Source organism: Alnus glutinosa, chromosome 4 (assembly GCF_958979055.1).
Source record: "Alnus glutinosa chromosome 4, dhAlnGlut1.1, whole genome shotgun sequence".
Taxonomy (NCBI): Eukaryota; Viridiplantae; Streptophyta; class Magnoliopsida; order Fagales; family Betulaceae; genus Alnus; species Alnus glutinosa.
Window position 1 is genome coordinate 31,341,251 of NC_084889.1, and position 19,116 is coordinate 31,360,366.

Consider the following 19,116-nt stretch of genomic DNA (forward strand, 5'->3'; position numbering starts at 1 on the left):
CCTCGCCAGAAGCCTAGATGGGCAGCTTTCACTGGCGGAAGTCAAAGCATTCCCACCTTGTCCTTACTCCCAGTGATCATGGTTCCATTAGTGACCTTAACCCCTATTGGGTGACCTCTTTTTTTCCTTTTTTTTTTCTTTTCTTATAATCGAGCACCACTTCTTGTACCTGGGGCAGAGCCAGGGGGTCGAGAGGGGGGGGGGGGGGGGGGGGGGGGGGGGGGCGCAAGTGCCTCCCCTCATCTCCCGAAGAGTTTCTTTACTCCTTGTGAATTTTTTTTTTAATATCCTTGTTACCCACCCTCAACTAGTACTCATTAAGGGGCATATTATTTTTTGGAAGATTTATGACTCTTAGCTAACGACATATCGTGTTTTGTGAAGTTATGTTGCTCAGAACTGTTCAAAATCTTCAGAAGAAATGAAAGTTGAAGATGACTTGTGCATTTCGTAAAACGCAACGTTTAAGTATGTGAAACAGTGGAAGAGTTTACAAAACAAAATTTTTGATTCAAACGCGCCGTTTCATTTATTTGCTGGAGTTGCATTTTGTCAAACGAACCATTTGACTTAACGACTTTTTTTTTTTTATCTATGAGACTTGTGAGACTTTTGTTTTTTGACCGTGATTTATGATATACATCACACATTTATCTTATTTTATTGATGTGAAACTGTCAATTAATCTTTTTTTTAAAAAAAAAATAATAATAATGGTTGATTGTCGATGCTACGTATGTACATCAACAAAATGCAATAAAAATATAGCGGCTAGCTAGCATTTCTCTTTTAACAATGACCGATTCAAAAGCTACTAAATCTTGTTACGTCCGCATAATAGGATAAAAATAGGAAGAAGAAAAAAGTGTTGTGTATAACATTGATTTCTCTATAATTATTTCCCCCTTTCATAGGGGATTATGCATGGACCTCCAAAAGATGATGGGGTCATTATGATATCATGTTCCAGCTACAAATACAATTAATGCTATTGATGAGGAAAACAAAAGGCAAATCCTTCTCTCATTCTACTTCAAACCCATGTTAAAAGTGTCCGTATTGACGAACCCCATCTAAATTGTAATTAGGAAGCAAGCTTCAATAAGAGATTAAAAAATTTGCACTGAACCAGTCGTGGACAAGTTGAAGTCAGCAGACAATCTTCTTGAAGACTCAATGTCTGCCTCACTAGCATATGAAGTGTAGAAATCATCATCACCATCATTCTCTCTCAACTCTTTAACCCTCTCAACTGCCTCCTTCAAATCCCACCTCTTCTCCACATCTCCTTCACAGCAAGCCAACCCAATCTTCAACAGCTTCCGCATCTCCCCTTCACTGTTCTTACTTCCTCCCATCTCCTTGTCGAAAACCTCCTCGGCCGACCACCCTTCGGGAACAACCGAAAGAACCCAACTAAACGGCGAATCCTCCTCACTTGTTCCCTTGCCTTGTTGCAGAATGTTGGCTGGGAACTTCCCTGTCAAAATCTCTAATATCAGTATTCCGAAGCTCCATACGTCGGTCTTCTTCGTGATTCGGCCGTGTTGCAAGTACTCCGGCGACTTGTAGGCCACCATGAGTTCTTGAGCATGCTCTTGGTTCATCACAGGGATTAGACCATAGTCAGTCAGAAGGGGTTTTAAGGATTCGTCGAGCAGGACATTGGAGGATTTGAGGTGGCCGTGGGGCGCGATTAGGCTAGGCAGCTCATTGTAGATATGCTTGAGGCCCTTAGCTATGCCTTTGACAATCTTCAACCTGGTTGGCCAATCAAGACACGGCAGGCCTAGACCTTGACGTCCTGAAAGAACATAAAAAATGAAACAAATTAGGCTGCATATCATGTTATTTTCATAAGTTAGAGTAACGTTATTTAGTAGATTGTAAGTTATACGACTGTCATACAACTTGATGATGTTACAGGTAAAATCAGCTATTGAATTAGCACTTGCCCTAAGTTCTATGACAATGGTATAGCAGTTTATTAAATAACATTAATCTAGAAGTTATCATATATAAGATAGACTTAATAGGTTTATACCAATAAGACCAGTACAAAATTCATATACTCTTTTTCGATATAAAGGGGATTATTAATTTGAAAAGGTGAAATTACATAAACCCTAGAAAATTGTTGGATGAATATGAGTGTCAAATAAAAAGTGCAGGGCAGTCGGTGTATATATATGACTTGGGTGATCATAACTAAATACTATAAAAATTTTAAAAAATAAAATAAAATAAAAAAGAAGGATAAAGAAATTTGTGTGCTGATAATTTTTCTAACCAGTTTTTACAGGCATATAGTAGTGAAAATTAGTCTTTTAATCAGCTAGCACTTATAAAAAGAAATATAGGCTGATTTTTACTATCACGTCATCCTAACTGTATAGCAGTCTACTAAATGCCGGGTGTTTTTTTTTTTTTATAACTGTTTATGAAGAAACATACTCGGCATATGCTTGCTTCAATATTACTCAAATACATATCAGCAGATGTTGAAAAAAGCAGAGTACCATGAAGATGAACAGCCAAGCTGCCCTTCTGAACATAGTCGGATACCAAGAGTTTCTCTTCCTTCCTATAGTAGTATGCCACCAGAGGAAGCAGATTAGGGTACCTCAACCTCCCCAGGCTTCTCATATAGTCTTCAAACTCCTCTTTTCTCACATTGTTCATTTGCTTGAACCTCTTCACAACCATCACTTGTCCACTCGGCAAAGAAGCCTTATAAGAAGACTCAAAGTATCCACTGCCCAATATCTCAGCTGAGGCTTTAAGCAAGTCCTGCATATCAAACCTCTCCCTATCATCCCTGACAAAGGAGAGCTTCGGATTCTCCGCCTTGCCACCGCCAGATTGGTCCGGGGAGCCTTGCCTGCTGGCTTGATCCTTTTCCTTAATACCTGATTTCTTTTGGAGGTTTGATGGTGGCGGAGACTCTACTGATGATGAAGATGGTTGGCTCCGGCGGTTAAGGATGAAGAACACTGCACCAATGGCGACAATTGCCACCCCCATAGCTATCACAACCACAACGACACTCAGAACTGATGTTTTCCCACATTTTCCCAAAGGGCTTCCACATAGATCGTAGTTCCCTGCTTGGTAGGACATTAAACGATTAATACCTGAAAATTTTGCTGGATATGTATCTTAATTTGTATGAGTTTATGTCAAGCGTGCTTTAACCGGCATGGTGTTTTATTAAATTACCACTTATTTTAAAAGCTTAAACTAAGTGTCAAACGTAATAGTATTCCACCATTGGAAGGTAGAAAAGTGCCACTAGATCACTGAAGTAGCATAATTAAGCCTCCACCTTCACTAAGTTAGAGAAGAACGGCTAGACTTCTTGAGTATACATATGTGAGTATAGAAAAATTAAATCTCATATTGAAAACATATTACAAGTATGAATGGTTAATATGGTATAGTTGAACTCAAACCTATAAGTTTAATCTTTTAAGTTGAATGGTGTTCTGACATGTTATATTATGATTTTACTTAAAAGACTCCATGAAGTGTTATTTCCTAACAAGAATAATTAAGGTATTATATCCAATGAGTTTGATAGAGATGATCATGATTAGAAATGGTAATTAAAGTCATATGTATGCTTGATCTGCTAGATATACAACTTAACCTTGAGTTTGTTAGGAGTAGTACTCATTTTATTCATAAGCTGTAAGAATAATTAATGTTAACTTCTAAAGAAACACTGGTATTATAATATATGAGAAACTTCACTTACCCTCTTTCTCGATATGTCACTGGTTTTGCAATGTTGACCTCGAATTATCAAAAGTTGCAATGTTGGTATTTCATTTTTCAGCCCCTTTTAATTTCACCCGAATCACCCCTACCATTAGGATTTTGTGTTAACTCAAACGGCTAACAGGTGAAATGTCTCTTATACCCTGAAAAATTTATAAAAATAAAAATTTACCCTTAATTAAAAATCTAAAAAAAAAAAATAATAATAAAAAAAAAAAAAGTAAAACAACAAGAAAAAATAACTAGACCCACTGCAAATGTTCACTTTTTAATTTTGGCGTCTTCTGCTCTAAAGGATGGATGAAATTAAAAGGGACTGAAAATGGAATACCCACATTGCAACGTAACTTTTAATAATTCGAGGTAAACATTACAAAACCAATGACGTACACATTGGAGATGTAAGTGAAGTTTTCCTTAGAATATATAGACGATCAGAATGAAGTGACTCACCGGAGAAGGAGCTCGAATTTAACCTGCTAAGGTTTGCCGGAATTCGCCCGCTCAAGTAGTTGTGAGATACATTAAAAGATCGGAAAGATTTCTGTTGAAAATCTGGAATCTTGCCTAAAAATTTGTTATCCTCAAGCCCCAACTCCAAAAGCTTTGGCAATGATGTTAATGACGTAGGAATACTACCCGTCAAGTGATTATGCCCCAAATGTAGCTTCTTCAACCACGCCATACCGGTAAAAGCATCACTACCGACCACTCCTGAAAAATTGTTGTTCGATAAATATACCGACTTCAATGCACCGAGTTTCTTTAACTGCGGCAAGGGACCCTCAAACTTGTTGTTCATAAAGCTTATGGCTCTCAAACTTGACAGTAACAGGAGCGGGTCTACGTCAATGACGCCGTTTAGTCCCATATTCTCAAGCCTTAAACCCCGAACTTTTCCTTGCCGGCAATGGAGACCGACCCAATTTGCTTTGTTCTCTGAGCACGGCGTTGTCGAGCCGGCTTTCCAGCTGGCAAGTGCGGTATTGTTGTGCAGGGATGCCTTGAACTTGAGGAGGGCGGAAGCCTCAGAAGAGACGACACTGACGACATGTAAAAACATGCAGAAAAGAGTGATAAGCAACGTCGACAATGGCGGCGGCGGCGTATGATCAAGCTTACATGCCATGTTGTCGGGTCGTACACGCGTCGTGGGGGCAGCGTGCATGCCCTTTAGAGGGCGGACGGAAGCCTGAGATCAGAGAGAGAGAGAGAAAGAGAGAGAGGAAGAGATCTGCAGGGGGAGGGTGCTAAGAATAGGAGAGAGCAAGGCTGTTTACAAGGGAGACAAGCAGATGAAACGGGGAGTTTGAAGTTGACAAAGTCTTGTTTGCATGACATGTGCAAGTGTGTGTGAATCTTTGAGAAATACCCGGTCGGCCTTTGAATTGGACAGAAAGTTAATTCTCTACAACCAATTTACTGGTTTTCTTTTTCTTTTTCTTTTTACTTGATCTTCTTCTATATACCAAAAATGAGAAGCTATAGATCCCATCCCAGTCATGCCACGGAAAGTACACCTTTGTAACGCACTAAATACGGTAAGAGCTTTGGGGCATAGGTATAAGCTGTTGCAAGAGCAATGCTGTATTTATATAAATAGCAACTTTCACAGCACCAACTAGCTAGGTCTATAAGGCTAAAATTATCCACTAATTTGGAAGGCTTTTCAACCGGAAATTGAATCCTCTCCGTTCCAAATAAAATGAAACCGAAAAGGATCTATTCTTTTGGTAAAAATTTGATTTTGTTGCATCTAACAATTTTACGTAGTAAAAACACGGTGTGTATGGTGCCAATTTTAAATAATGTGACAACATATACACCTTTAAATCAGTAAAAATAGATAAGTGGATTAAGGCGGTGGATTGTGAATTCACTGTGCGCAGGTCCAATCCCCAACATTCACCCATAAGTAAATTGATCATTTGTTACAGACGCATAAGACAAACCTAGAAAGATCTTTTTTTTCTTTTTCTTTTTTTTTGCAAGTTATCTCGAGGCTTTTCAAACGCATCCAAGCAATTGGTATCCGATTAAAAGATAGAAAGCATAGATTCGAGTCACCTATTTGCTGAAAGCACAAATTGAATGACTGATCATATCTAATATGGATCATGAAATAATTGAAACGTCTCTTGATAATTAGGGTAGGTATTTATTACTTGGACTTAATCTGTTAAAAAAGGTAGGAAAAAAAAAAAAAAAAAGGAGTGGCAATTCCTAAGGGACTTTAGCAGTTATATCTTGGTCTTTATCAAAGCACAATGAAACTGTAAATTTTTTGTAGATTTACGGGTGGGCTTATCATTAAGATGCATAAAAAAAAATATTATGAGCAATGCTACATGCTACGCTCTCATTCCACTCGTATCTTATTGGGCTAATATGGCAATATCCATCGACCTTTGTTAAAAAGAAAATTGGATGAAAGTGGGATGAGAGTAGTATTTACCATTTCTCAAAGATTATTTCAGGTTGTAATAACTTCCAGGATGCTTTTTATTTTTTGGGTGAGACCATTTTCTCTTATTATGTAGAATGAACAAGCTGAACTTCTTGCAACTCAGCATGAGTAAAGACGAATTCAAAAATATTAATTACGTTTTTGTAAGTATTAAAATACTAATTATTCATAATATATATATATACACAACAGTTTTAGTCGTATTCAAAATCTTGATCTCTGATCTAAAGACATGCATGCACAAGCATCTAGATCAGTTACCCATCCACTATTTTATCTCCTTTCTTTCTTTCTCCACCAGAGTTAATGCAGTTGATAAGAGCCATTTGATTGAATGAAAAGAAACAAGTTTTTACAAATCTTTTTGTAAATAAAAAATAATTATAAAAATCTTCTACTTTCCCGTAATCCTTATCACCTTGTGGCGTTATAACACTTTAAGCAGAACAGATGGGCAATGCTTCTAACTAATGGAACCTTAAGTATTATGATTTTTTTTTTTTTATGGTAATTAAACCTCAGTTACATTTTGTGCCTCAAGAAAGTGATCGATTGTACCCAAAATTATCATAATTACATGAAGATTTTAGGAAAAGGAATTTGATTGATAGGATGTTTATGCCTATTCAACCAGCTGCATGTCATACCTAAGAGATCTTCACGCCATGACCCCAAGCAAACTGGACTGGGAGATAGATCTGTGTGGTTATGACAACAAATTTAGTCCTATGGAATGAGGCAGTTTTGCGGGTTAAACTCTGCATATCCTACACCAACAAGACAAAGGCCGTCAGGGGGTGCCGGGGGTGCAGTGGCACGTCTACACGTTGCATCCACTAGCTTTAGCAATGCATCCTCATCCGCACCTGCAGCTGCTTCCCTTATTGAGGTTGCCACAAGCACTCTAACCATCTGCCAATTTTGGTTAGTCACCAACCGTGTTAGTGGAAATGCAATAGAATGGACTCCAATAGCTCCACCAAGATAAAGAGAAAACCGCAGCCAAATGGTGTTAAGGATATGAAGACAAATCTGAATGCTTTAAAAGGAGAGAGAGAGAGAGAGAGAGAGAGAGAGAGAGAGAACTAAAACTTTTTGTTAGTAAGAGAAGATTACATTAACACAATAAAAAAACAAAGCACACAACGAAGGGTTGGGGACTGAACAATCATTCCACTACAGTCCATACAGTCATAAAAACATGAAAACTGAAAATGAGTCAAGGATTTTGCCTGGTCCAAAAGTTTCTAGACCCAGAGGCCAAGAAAAGGGCCGCCAAAATAATGGTTTTTGAAGCAGTCCAAAGGTTGGACTGCTTGGAGGTACACTTGCGGTGGCAATAAGGGAACTTAGTTGCCACAATCGGGAAAATCACACTGGAATCAGCTGGACTAGAGCCACTAAAGAGGAACTCCACTCTAACATCTGGCAAAAGAAATGCTCGACGGTTGGTGCACACTGGACATTGATTCTTATAGTCTTCGTAGGCAAAAAGGGGGGCAACTACAATGTAGAGGCCTAGGAAGAAGGGAGGAAGAGGGGAATGAACAAGTAAGCCTTAGGTGGGGGGACACCCTGAGGAGATGGCATGTGATAGAGGCAAGTGGGACCAAAATGCAGTTAGGGAGGCGTAAAGGATACGAACAGTGGAGGAAGGCAAAGGTGAGGCTGAGAAGGGTGGAAGGGAGACGCATAGACGGTGGAGGTGGTGGAGGTGGAGATAGAGCAAGGCACAAGCACGGAGAAGAAGGGGCAGGGAGGGCAGAGAAGAGGCCGAGAGAGGGGCACATGAGTGGTGGTAGGTCTGGCTTCCAAAAAATGAAAAAATAAAAGAAAAGGGAAAAAAGAGGAATGGGGAGTAGCAGGGCGGGGAAGAGAGGGGGCGGGGGGTGGGTGTAGAGGAGGAAGGAGATAGAGTTCTTCTCTCCACCTTAGGCACTCACAAGAGAGGTGGAGAAGTCTCTCACTCACTTAGAGAAATAGAAAATCTCTCACAAGAGAGAGAAGTGTCGGCATATATGACCTGATAAAAAACCACTACGCCTTAGAGAATTCACAGGGTTTAAGCAGTGGCCATGGCTTCCACCGCAAAAGTATATCAATAATTCCTTCAAGTATTACCATCTTTGATTTGTATCATTTCTTAACTAGAAACTAAAGCAATAAGCTTGTATTTTTACACAGTCCCATCAATAATTCTAGCTTTTACGACCTTTGATTGTGTCATTTCTCAAACCAGAAACATTACCCAATAGCTTGTGATCAAACTTCTATACTATGAAGCAATGTTTATGTGTCTAGTATGTGTATTTCAAGTTGAAGTTGGAAGTTTTAACGAATCCATAGATTGGAAAAGAAAATCAATGACAGTTCAGTTTCCCCATCCACAGATTACTTTCATGATATCATAGTAATTATTCTTTCTCAATGCATGCACTTTGACACAAACATTTGTTGATATGATAAAACATAATACATTACCTTACGTAAGAAGCGATTAGCGACCAGCTCAACACACATAACCTTTCTTCCTTCCCCATGATCCTAGAAAAATACACTAATGCTAGTAAGATTAATGTCTAAATTTGGTATAGCAGTATAAGTACATCACAATCAAGTCCAAAACAAAATACGCAACGAAGTTATGGAGCATCTAATTTCCCTATGACTAAATGCAAGTATGAGATTTCCATTAAATCAAGGAAAAGCTAAGGGAAGCATTGGAAGCCCAGAAGACTTAAACAAACTCAATCAAGTCTAAAAGCATAAAAAAATAAAAATAAAATAAAAATAAAAAGAATAAAAGTAGAAAGTAGAAAACCCAAAGACAAAATGACAAATAAATACAGAAACTTGCATAAAAACATTAGATACTGGGGGAGGGGGGGGGCAAGCCCACATGTAGTTCAAGCTCAAGCCCAAACAGTGGTTTGGCAGTGCTTCTACACTACATTATCAATCATATAACTATTTGTCCATTCAAGAAATTAAAGAGTAAATGATTATTCTAATCATTGCATTACCTAATTCATAATTAGGTACTGAGCAAATGGCTGTTCCTATATAAATTGCGTGTTACTCTAGAAGTTTTACTTAAACCTACGACAATTTGTTACGACCCAGGAAAAAGTGCTAATCACATCCAATATTATCCCAAAATGAATAATCAATTTGGAGCTTCCCTAAAATCCTTATAAAGTCTAGTTTCACCTAATAACTAGATAATGTGGGATTTAGCACTCATGACTATCTTTATAAACGACAAACTCTATGTGGGCTACTCCTTATCTTTCCCATATAGGACCGAGGTGTTACATTATTGCATGCACAAAAACACAGGCGCACACAACCACATACAAAAAAGTGAAACAATGATGGAGTTTCATTCTTCAGCATTACAATAATTTAAGGCAGCATTAAAGTTAAAAGGAAAAAAGAAAGAAAAGTCAAGAGAAAATAAGACTACTAATGAGTAATAGCGAAACACTGACAGAGCAGGGCAGCCGGGCTTCTGCAGCTCGAGCATGATAGACAAAACATTCTGTTGGAGGACCACTGAAATAGAAAGACAGTTGCAGTTAGTGCATTGAAGGAAAGTCAACCTCTGAAAAACCAAGTCAACATCAATGGAATTATCAGAGTGGCAAAGTTTTTCCTTAGTATGTGAGTAAGATGAAAACACACTAGCTGCATTCTTTGAACCTATGCAATCTTTGAAATTCTCCCAAGTCCCGAGCAACTCAGATCAGGTCATGTGCATTAAAAAATAATTTTAACACTTTCAGTTGTTTAATGGTGACAGTCTAATGCCTACTAGAACAATTCATCCAGCATCCTTCTCAAGATAGGAAACAGACAAGAAATGGAGAGGTCAGCACAGAGAACTGAAGAGGCACAAAAGGATGTAGACATTAGAGCAACATATATAGTGTGACTAGGACAGAGGTTCCATTTAAGGATACAATCCTATAAATGTTCTTCCCTTGCAACAAAGATTCAAACACTATGCAACAACGCTATAAAGAAAGATGCATATACAGTCAATTGTGATTTGCGTCCAAGCCCCACCAAATCAAATAGTAAATCTAGGAAGATCCTTTTTTTGCTACAATAGAAATATTTTAAACAGCTCAGATTATTGATGAAGAATCCTAACCAATTTTCCTTTGTTCTTTTTTGTTTCCTGAATTCTAAACGCTTCAAACACGGTAAAACTCTGCTATCGGATCAGGGTAGTTAAGAACATGACATAAGTTTTTCAGAAGGGCATGTGGCAATATAAGAAAACATATGATCTTAATTCTAGGTGGTCCAGCTTTTAGCTTGCGTAAGTCAGGACAAGATGCTATGATCAATTGCAAGTTTTTATCTTGTCCAATGAAAGGCAATGGCTTCACTAATAGACACTAAAATGTTTAAAATTGAAGCACTGGAAGGACAATACCAATAAAGGATGACCTTACACATACATACAAGCCTTAGCAAAAGACAAGGCTCCAATCATAGTCAATCAGCCAAGATCTTGACATAATAGCATAGCTACTCCAGCGTGTACATTAAGAAGTTAGATAAAAATTCGACCTATCCAGCATATGTGTTGGTGATTTTTTTTTTTTTTTTTATGTTCTAATATTTACTGACTGTCAGAAATCTGACAAAGATATTCTTAGTAGACAATCCATCCAGAAAGTGATGATCTTACACATGCATACAAGCCTACAAGTCTGGCTTTCCTAGAAAAATGAGTACCAAGAGCGATTATAGTTTTTAATTCTTACACATTTCTCGAAGCTTTGGTGTCACGTGCAAACATCTTGTAGGACAATAATTTTCCTTCTAGCTGCTGTAGAAGTTGGTTAACCCTGCTAATACTGAATCTTCGTGGTTTCTTTCCATTTTCAAGCTCATCCTCACAATCAATAATTAAGTTTTCAACAGTCTCCCCATTGCATTCACCACATCCAAGTCTCTGCTCATCCTTATTTTCATTACATCTAAAATTCTCGAAATCCTCCTCACTCTCACTATATTGCTCCCCATCCTCCCAACCATTAAATGGAAAAATGTAAAGATAGTGCCTCCATTTGGCAGAGAAATTAGGATGGAAGACACGTGATACCTACAGTAAGTAACACCCAATATGAGTACATTCAAAGTATATATATATATATATATATATATATATATATATATATATAGAGAGAGAGAGAGAGAGAGAGAGAGAATTCTCCACAGTTTCAATGCTAAATCAAATTTCAAGCGCTACATCAAAATACAGATTAACAAATTTAATTTTCAATATTAGCTTTGTTTTGCCGAAAACCTGAACAGAACTTACCCCAGAAACAGATTTGACCACAAGTTTTCCAGGCACTGCACTGTTAATGGCCTCTTCTACATCTTGAGGTTTTATATCCTTTCTCCATGTAGCTAGACACAGCAAGTATAAATTCAGCAATAATCACATCCCCAAATGTGTAAAATGAGAAAAGCTGACAAGAACAATCTAGATTAATAGATTATGTCAGGATGTTGTTGGTTATCGAATTATTCCACTTGTGAATAGTTGGACAATTAAGTGAGGCCTTGCATAGTTGTGGGGCAAAGCCCCAGCTGTTTTCACATGCCTGGCTCATACATTTGGTAATAGGGCATAACACATATCAACATCTTCCAGGAATTCCATATATGAAGTACTAGAACATATAGCCAACAAGGAAACAGCCAACAAGCTCTTCATCACTTGAACCAATATGCAAATGTATCAACGTGCGTGTATATCCATGTTCCACTTCGTTGAGTTACAACTCTAGCTATTTACCAAACAATGTTTAGATTGAAATTCTAACAAAAATTACCGCTTATTGAAGATTGAAAGTCTCCTATCAAGATCTTCCACTAATACAAAAACTCAGATCTATATATCCTACTGCTGTGTCGCTAATTCTATGTAAGGCATTTGAAAATCTTTTAATTGATATAATATCATCTATAAGATTGAATATACTCTAAAGCAAAAAAAAAAAAAAAACTTCACAAAACCTTATAACAAGTCAAACCAATTAAAAACAATGTTGGCCTTTATGTATTACAATGTTGCATTTATATATTACAAATATAAAGATTTACCGTCCCTGTAAGGACATTTTTTTTGTACTCTTCACTGAATATGGACATCAGCTACAGCAAAGCTAAAAAAATGGTTCTAAGACTAAATTTATGTTTGGAGGGTGATATTACAGGAACTCCTCTCTTAGCTTCTTATACTTCACATTATGATTGCATAATAATTCGCAACTAAATATAAAGTGGAGTGTATGAAGCAAAATGCCAACACGCCGAACACAGTGACCTTTATATAATAAATATAAATATATAACATCAATGATAAAAATTAGACATCTGAATAAGCAGTACGCTACATTCAGGGGAAATTACGTGATAACATACCAAAAGAACAAATTTGTTGAAGAGCTGTGACTCCCTTGTCTGTGCGCCCAGCAACAGAAGCACAGCATTCTATTGGTAAACCTTTGTCTTTCAGCAATTCAACTTTCTTCTCATCAACAAATTTCCCAAGACATCTTTCTATTACGCTTTCAAAAGTAAAGAAGTATACTCAAAAGTATGAGAATGTTGATACTTGATTCCAGTTAGCTTACTCATTTTGTAAACAAAACGAATGTTGATAGTTCTATTAAAAAAAAAAACGGTGGCAGGAATACTGAAGAAGCACCCCAAAACACCAAATTATGTAGCATTTGTCAGAAGTGTAAGAACAAATGAATTCTATCAACACTTTCAGAGACAGAAAAACCACGCTGTAAGGTGGAGTTCCTAACACAAAAGGAATAGCAAAAAGTATTATTTCATTCTTCCTATAACTAAAAAATCTAAGCAGAAATATAAATGTTCCAACAGCCTACAAAAACCACAATAAACTCATTTCAGAAATCATATTAAATACTAAGGAATAAGCTCCTCTCCGCATGCGGTCCAAACCAAATTAAATACAAACCCATGCAAATAACTATCACTTGCCAAAAATAAAAGGCTTATAATACATGGTCTGTACTACTCTAATACTTTGACCAAACTGCAGAAGTTGACAGGAAAACAACTTACCCCTGGACTGTGTTCAAGCCAGGCTGCTTTTGCCACCCATCAAAGGATCCCCCATGATATGAAAGAACAATTTTGAATGTTACTCTTGCCCATCTCCCAGTTCTATCTCCAGCAGAAACACTCTCTGATTCAGTTTTATCAGAAATCTCTGGAATTTCAGCATCATTATGAACATTTGTCTGTGGAGAAAATTCTAAAGAATAAATATAATAAATTACTAAGATAATCATTAGTCAATCATCTAAGTAATAAACATGTGATTTTTTTCAGTCAATCACAAGGAGAAAAGTTACTGGCACTTGATTTGAACATCCACAATCCCACTCTGGCAATCGACGCGAATTTAATGATTTTGTTCACAAAAGTAGTTGCGTAGAAAGCACACATTAAGAAGTATGGTATAAGGCACTTTTCACTATGAGTACTTAAAAAATACATATCAGAAAATAAATACATGAGGGAAGCAAAGGATCTACAGCAATCTAAGTATAGTATAAGGCACTTTATACCATGTTTCTCCTTCAGTGCTTAGTTGTCATGATTTTCTTGTTCTTTTTGCCCCTATTACCTAGGTGGCTTCTCTTGTATACTTCATGTGTACATAGATGCGCCTTACGCTTTTAATGGTATCTCGATTAATTATCCAAAAAGAAGAAGAAGAGAAGCAATGATGGAACAAGAGTTATTTTCATGCTGTTTTCCCTTTCTTTATTCTGTCAATCTTATCAAATTCAACCCACGACCCCACCCCAACCACCATATATGCCGTTGGTCCTTCACCATTGTCAGGAACCCACTTGAAAAAAAAAAAAAAAAAAAAAAAAAAAAAAGAAGAAGAAGAAGAAGTAGCCAATGTCATTTCAATGATGCATATAAGCGGTGCTTAGAACTCACAGAAGCAATCTCAATCTTATTAAGTCGAGCAACATTGGTGTAACACACAAGCTCCTAGCCTTATTTTTTCTTATATAACAATTGTGGAAAGTAAAAGAACTTATTAGGCTTTGTTTGTTAACCTTCTCAAAAATACTTTTCGGTATTCAAAAACAAAAACATTTTTTTTCAAAACCATTAACAAACAATTCAAAACACAAAATAAAACAGTTTTTTTCAAACGTGAACCCCACCAAGAAACAGTTTTTAACTTTTTTTTTCTTTAATAAGTAATCGCAAAATTCATTAAAAATCGCAAAAGCATAACCCAAGCATACAAAGAGTATACAAGAGAGAAGCCTAGCTTGAAGCAGAAACACTTCTTAACTTTATATTGTATCAAAACACTTTTTTCAAACCAAAACCAAAAAACACTGTCAAACATACCCTAAATCTTTAGCGTGCACACACACTACACACAAAAGGATATTATGTTTCTTAATGTGTTTTTGTTTTTTGTTTGAAAAAAATGTTTTGGCATGACATAAAAGGTGAAAATTGTTTCTGTGTTTTGATGAGTATTTCATGATGCAAAGGAAATAAAATTTGAATTATTCATCGAAAAAAATAAATAAATAAATAAATTTGAATTATTCACTCTCCAAGGGAAATCTAAGATTGACACTTAAAACTTAACTCTCGCATGCAAGAGCTATCATGGAAAGCAAAAATATACATAAAATCGGATTCTCATAGTGACCCACCTCAATTCCAAACAACGCCGACAATGATGTGCACCCATTGACCGCGGTTGAATAAAAATCAAGGACTTCTTGCCAAGGCCTTTCGTACATGAACTCGTAGCTTTCCCTAAGAAAAACAAATTCAAGCCATTCTCAAAGGAGATATTTTAGAAATTAAATTTAAAAAAAAATATATATATATATATATATATATGTATATATACCTGGCATTCCACCTCGCGTATCGGCAAGGATCGGTGTGGTTGTAGTGTAAATAAACCTTGTTCTGAGCCTGGTTTTCCATCGCAAGTCTACGAATGCCTCCTCTTGCTGAAACCAAACTCACCCTCGGGAACGTTAGCATGCCCCTTCTCGTACTCGCCGTCTGTCTCACAACATGGCCGGAACAGCAGGGGAAGAAGGCAGCGTCGGGGATTTTCAATAAACCTCGTCGCAGCTTCTCTAGTCTCTCTCTGAGGGGTCACAGTATATTATCCAAATGACTAATATGTCCTTACTTTTTTTTAATTTCAATTATTGTAATTTGTGTAAACCATCCTTTTTTTTTTATGACATTTTTACTACGTATTGCGAAAACAATTGTACATTAATGCTCCGTTTGTTTCGACGTAAAATGGTTTCCGTCGTAAAATGGTTTCAGGGAAGTCATTTTTCAAGAAACCATTTTCCGGTGTTTGGCGTGTACGGAAAATCGAAAATATTTTTTTATATTTTTATTCAATCATATTAACTTATAAAAATCAATTTTTATTCACAACATAAAAATATTAATGTAAAATAATATAAAATTAATTTTAAAAAAAAAAAAAAAAAAAAAACTAAAAAATTATGTTTAACTAAAATATACACATCGACTAACAATAATTATATATTTTCAAATTGGGAGAGTTATAAATAACATCTAACAATAAATTTAAATTACCAACAAAAGTTTAATCATAAATATTACCATTCAAGTTCAACTATAAATATTGCAAAGTTTAGGCTAACGTACTACAACCATCCAAGTTCAGTCATATATGTTATTTCAATCTAGTTAATTAGTATCTTACTACATATCAATACTAAACAATTTCTACGCTCCATGATTTTTGAAGAAGTTGTCCAACCAAAACTTTTTAAGCTTAGCATTCTTTGCCAAAAATCCTCTTGCGACATTCTCATCTCCTATCAAGTGGTCAAATGCAGATGCAAGCATAAACTCATCATATCCTTCCACCTTCATTACTTCCTCATAAAGATAATCTGCATCGACTCCCTTATTGAGAGATCTAACTGCTAATGCAACATCTTTCAACTGTTCAGCTATCAAACTATAAGTATCTTCACTGTCAGCACGGCTTCTTTTCCTGTGTGACCTTTTGGCTGAAGCAGAATTGGAAGAAGCAACATCTTTTTCTTTTGACAACGCATCATCAAAATCCAAATCCACATGTTCTGAATCATCTATATCAGCAAAAGACTTTGAGAAACTCCCAGTCGCCATATCCTTACCAACAACTACGGCCATCTCATCGTACATTTCAATTTTTTTATTTAAAAATTGCTCATGCTTAGGATGCGCCTGTGAAAAAGAGAGAACATAATTTACTATATAAAAAAAATACTATAATAATAAAAAAAAAAATTAGACTTTGAGAAACTTCAAAATTAATATAACTACTATAATAAAGAAAGTAAGTTTCATACCACCACTTCCTCTTCATACACCTTTTTAGCACAAGTAATCATCCTCAAATTGTCATCCCATCCAAAGCCACTCTTCCCACGTAGGGTGTTGATGCTAGTCCACATGTTTCTGATGGTTCGAAGGCGGTTCTCAACATGATCAAATGCACATTCTACTCCAAATTTCTCATTAATTGACCTGGCAACTAGTGCGAATGATGAAGGTTTGAATGTGTTTGAAGGCTTATTTCCTTTAGCAGCCTCATCAGCAAGAATTTCAAGTAATAAAGTGTGCATTGGTTTTGACCACCTGAATTGCTTGTTTGTAGTGTCTTTTTCCTTGTTTTTGCCCATTGCTACAATCACAAACACATAAATAATAATGCAAGATAAAAAATAAAAACACAATGCAAGATAAAAACAAACTTATATCATAAGTTGGATTAAACATCAAACAGACAATATTATATAATCAAATCATTAAAGATAGAAACATAACCGTCTTTCAACATGACTAATTCAATTTTGTTCACATTATAACGTAAACCATACAAGAGAAAAGAAATCTACAAATTTCTTCTATTTTTATAATCATCCCACATCGCATGACATATTACATCCCTTTTGATTGTCCATTCTCTACTTTCCTCTTGAGCTTCCCTTTGCGTTTGATAGACTCTACTACTTTGATTTTGAGATCCAACATCACGAACAACCTCTTCCATAATTGAGTCATTTGGATCAACACCCATAATGTGATTGTGAATAACACAACATGCTAATACTACATCCACTTGTGTCGGGAATGACCAAAAAGGTTCTGCATCCAACACACGAAAACGTTTCTTCAAAATTCCAAACCCTCGTTCAATGGTGGTTCGTAAGGACGAATGACGAAGATTAAATAATTCTTTTTCATTTTCAGGTGAATGATCACCAAATTCTTTCAAATGATACCGAACACCACGATAGGGGGAGAGAATTCCATTTCGAGTTCCATAACCAGCATCACCAAGATAATACTTACCTACAAGTTTACAATAAAAATAAAATCATAACTAATTAATAAAAGGTAATCAACCGGAACAAAACGTAATTTTATCCCTATATACCTTCAGGAATTTTGAATCCCTCTGGCCTAGTGAGTGCATCGTTCAAAACACGGGAATCATGTGCACTTCCTTCCCAACCAGCTAATACATATGTGAATTGTAAGTCAAAGGTAATGCCAGCTAACACATTTTGTGTTGTTCGCTCTTTTCGACCACGAAACCTTCCTTGGATTTCGATTGGAACAGATGCCCGAACATGAGTTCCATCTATTGCTCCAACACAATCCTAATGATGACAAAAGAAAAAAAATTACGTTTGTTTGACAAATTACTTGAATTTTTTTTAAAAAAAAAAAAATCAAATTTTCAAACGTACCTTAAAGTATGGGTAAAACCTTTGGTTGTTCCTTATTTCTGGTGGCGTAGAATTGTCAGGTTTTCTAATTAAATGTTTATATAGCCTCAAGACTCCTCTGAGGACAACCCTAAAATATCGATGAACAGACTCAATCGATCTATAGAACCTTCCACCAACCACTCGAAACCTCACATTATGTCCAATAATGTGTAAAAACATTAACACTTGTTCCTTAATAGACATGTTAATGGTTTCACGTATGAGGTTGTTGTCAGCAAGACTTTTACATAATCCAAAGAAAGCTGTAGGACTCATTCTTATCTGATCAATACAATCTTGCTTGCCTCCATAAAGAATACTATCCATATAAATCCCTCTTTCATACTCTCGATTAACATGAGGTTCTCTACGTAATAATCTCTTAGATCTAATATCTTCTAAGATTACAGCCCCAATAGCAAGGATAGATGCAACTGCGGCCATAACTGTTGCAAGAATTTTTTCATCCATCTACAAACAACACAAAAAATTATTAAGGTATGATATTCCATCCAAGCATAAAATATTGAGACGTCAGAGAAGCATCAAGCTGAAGTTGACAAGAAGGATAAAGATAAAGTTGAACGACAATCTGCAAAAGCCGAGGAGGAAGATAACAATAACCAACAACCAGTTCAAAGAAGAGATAAAGAAGTTGATGTGATAAGAAGAATTGTAATCATATTTATTATTTTGTGGAGGTCACTGTTTCTGCAAGGGGTGAACATGTCCTGGCTGCTGCAGGAGAAGTTCATCTAGAAAGATGCATAAAGGATTTGAAGGACCGGTTTGCGAAAGTAAGGTTAGAAGTCTCTTCCCCTCTTGTGTCATATAAAGAGACCATTGAGGGAGAGGTTTCCCATATGCTGGAGAATTTAAAATCAATTAATGCAGGTTCAGATTATGTTGAGAAGACAACACCAAATGGAAGATGCCTTTTTTGGTGTTTATAGAGGGAAATGAATGACTTAAGTTTTGAGGATCATGAAA

General features: G+C 36.4%; 3 protein-coding genes across 3 annotated transcripts; all 3 read right to left on the minus strand.

Moving 5' to 3' along the window:
- Positions 1–896: 896 nt before the first annotated feature.
- Positions 897–4,843, minus strand: LOC133867391 (pollen receptor-like kinase 1). The gene is made up of 3 exons (XM_062304133.1): positions 4,234–4,843; positions 2,520–3,104; positions 897–1,804 (listed from the first exon to the last, which is right to left on the minus strand). The coding sequence occupies exons 1-3, from the start codon at positions 4,841–4,843 to the stop codon at positions 1,110–1,112; spliced, it is 1,890 nt and encodes a 629-aa protein (XP_062160117.1). The 3' UTR covers positions 897–1,109.
- Positions 4,844–6,555: 1,712 nt separating this feature from the next.
- Positions 6,556–15,498, minus strand: LOC133867481 (uncharacterized). Its single transcript, XM_062304260.1, has 9 exons — positions 15,213–15,498; positions 15,010–15,115; positions 13,373–13,551; positions 12,698–12,843; positions 11,586–11,677; positions 11,026–11,366; positions 9,739–9,802; positions 8,729–8,791; positions 6,556–7,159 (listed from the first exon to the last, which is right to left on the minus strand). Exons 1-9 carry the CDS (start codon positions 15,350–15,352, stop codon positions 6,974–6,976), a joined length of 1,317 nt encoding a protein of 438 aa, XP_062160244.1. The 5' UTR covers positions 15,353–15,498; the 3' UTR covers positions 6,556–6,973.
- A 509-nt stretch (positions 15,499–16,007) lies between these two features.
- On the minus strand, positions 16,008–16,824 carry LOC133865311 (uncharacterized). The gene is made up of 2 exons (XM_062301693.1): positions 16,699–16,824; positions 16,008–16,573 (listed from the first exon to the last, which is right to left on the minus strand). The coding sequence occupies exons 1-2, from the start codon at positions 16,801–16,803 to the stop codon at positions 16,085–16,087; spliced, it is 594 nt and encodes a 197-aa protein (XP_062157677.1). The 5' UTR covers positions 16,804–16,824; the 3' UTR covers positions 16,008–16,084.
- Positions 16,825–19,116: the final 2,292 nt, after the last annotated feature.

What these genes read in the sequence shown, in the direction of transcription:
- LOC133867481 (XM_062304260.1), bottom strand. Translation starts at nt 15,352, where the DNA reads ATGCTAACGTTCCCGAGGGTGAGTTTGGTTTCAGCAAGAGGAGGCATT. An exon ending in CGGCGTTGTTTGGAATTGAG is followed by an intron (nt 13,552 to 15,009) that starts GTGGGTCACTAT and finishes TTTTCTCCACAG; the next exon opens with ACAAATGTTCATAATGATGC. An exon ending in ACCAAAGCTTCGAGAAATGT is followed by an intron (nt 9,803 to 11,025) that starts GTAAGAATTAAA and finishes TTTCTATTTCAG; the next exon opens with TGGTCCTCCAACAGAATGTT.
- LOC133867391 (XM_062304133.1), bottom strand. Translation starts at nt 4,843, where the DNA reads ATGTTTTTACATGTCGTCAGTGTCGTCTCTTCTGAGGCTTCCGCCCTC. An exon ending in AAATTCGAGCTCCTTCTCCG is followed by an intron (nt 3,105 to 4,233) that starts GTGAGTCACTTC and finishes CCTACCAAGCAG; the next exon opens with GGAACTACGATCTATGTGGA. An exon ending in CTTGGCTGTTCATCTTCATG is followed by an intron (nt 1,805 to 2,519) that starts GTACTCTGCTTT and finishes ATGTTCTTTCAG; the next exon opens with GACGTCAAGGTCTAGGCCTG.
- LOC133865311 (XM_062301693.1), bottom strand. Translation starts at nt 16,803, where the DNA reads ATGTGGACTAGCATCAACACCCTACGTGGGAAGAGTGGCTTTGGATGG. An exon ending in TGTATGAAGAGGAAGTGGTG is followed by an intron (nt 16,574 to 16,698) that starts GTATGAAACTTA and finishes TCTTTTTCACAG; the next exon opens with GCGCATCCTAAGCATGAGCA.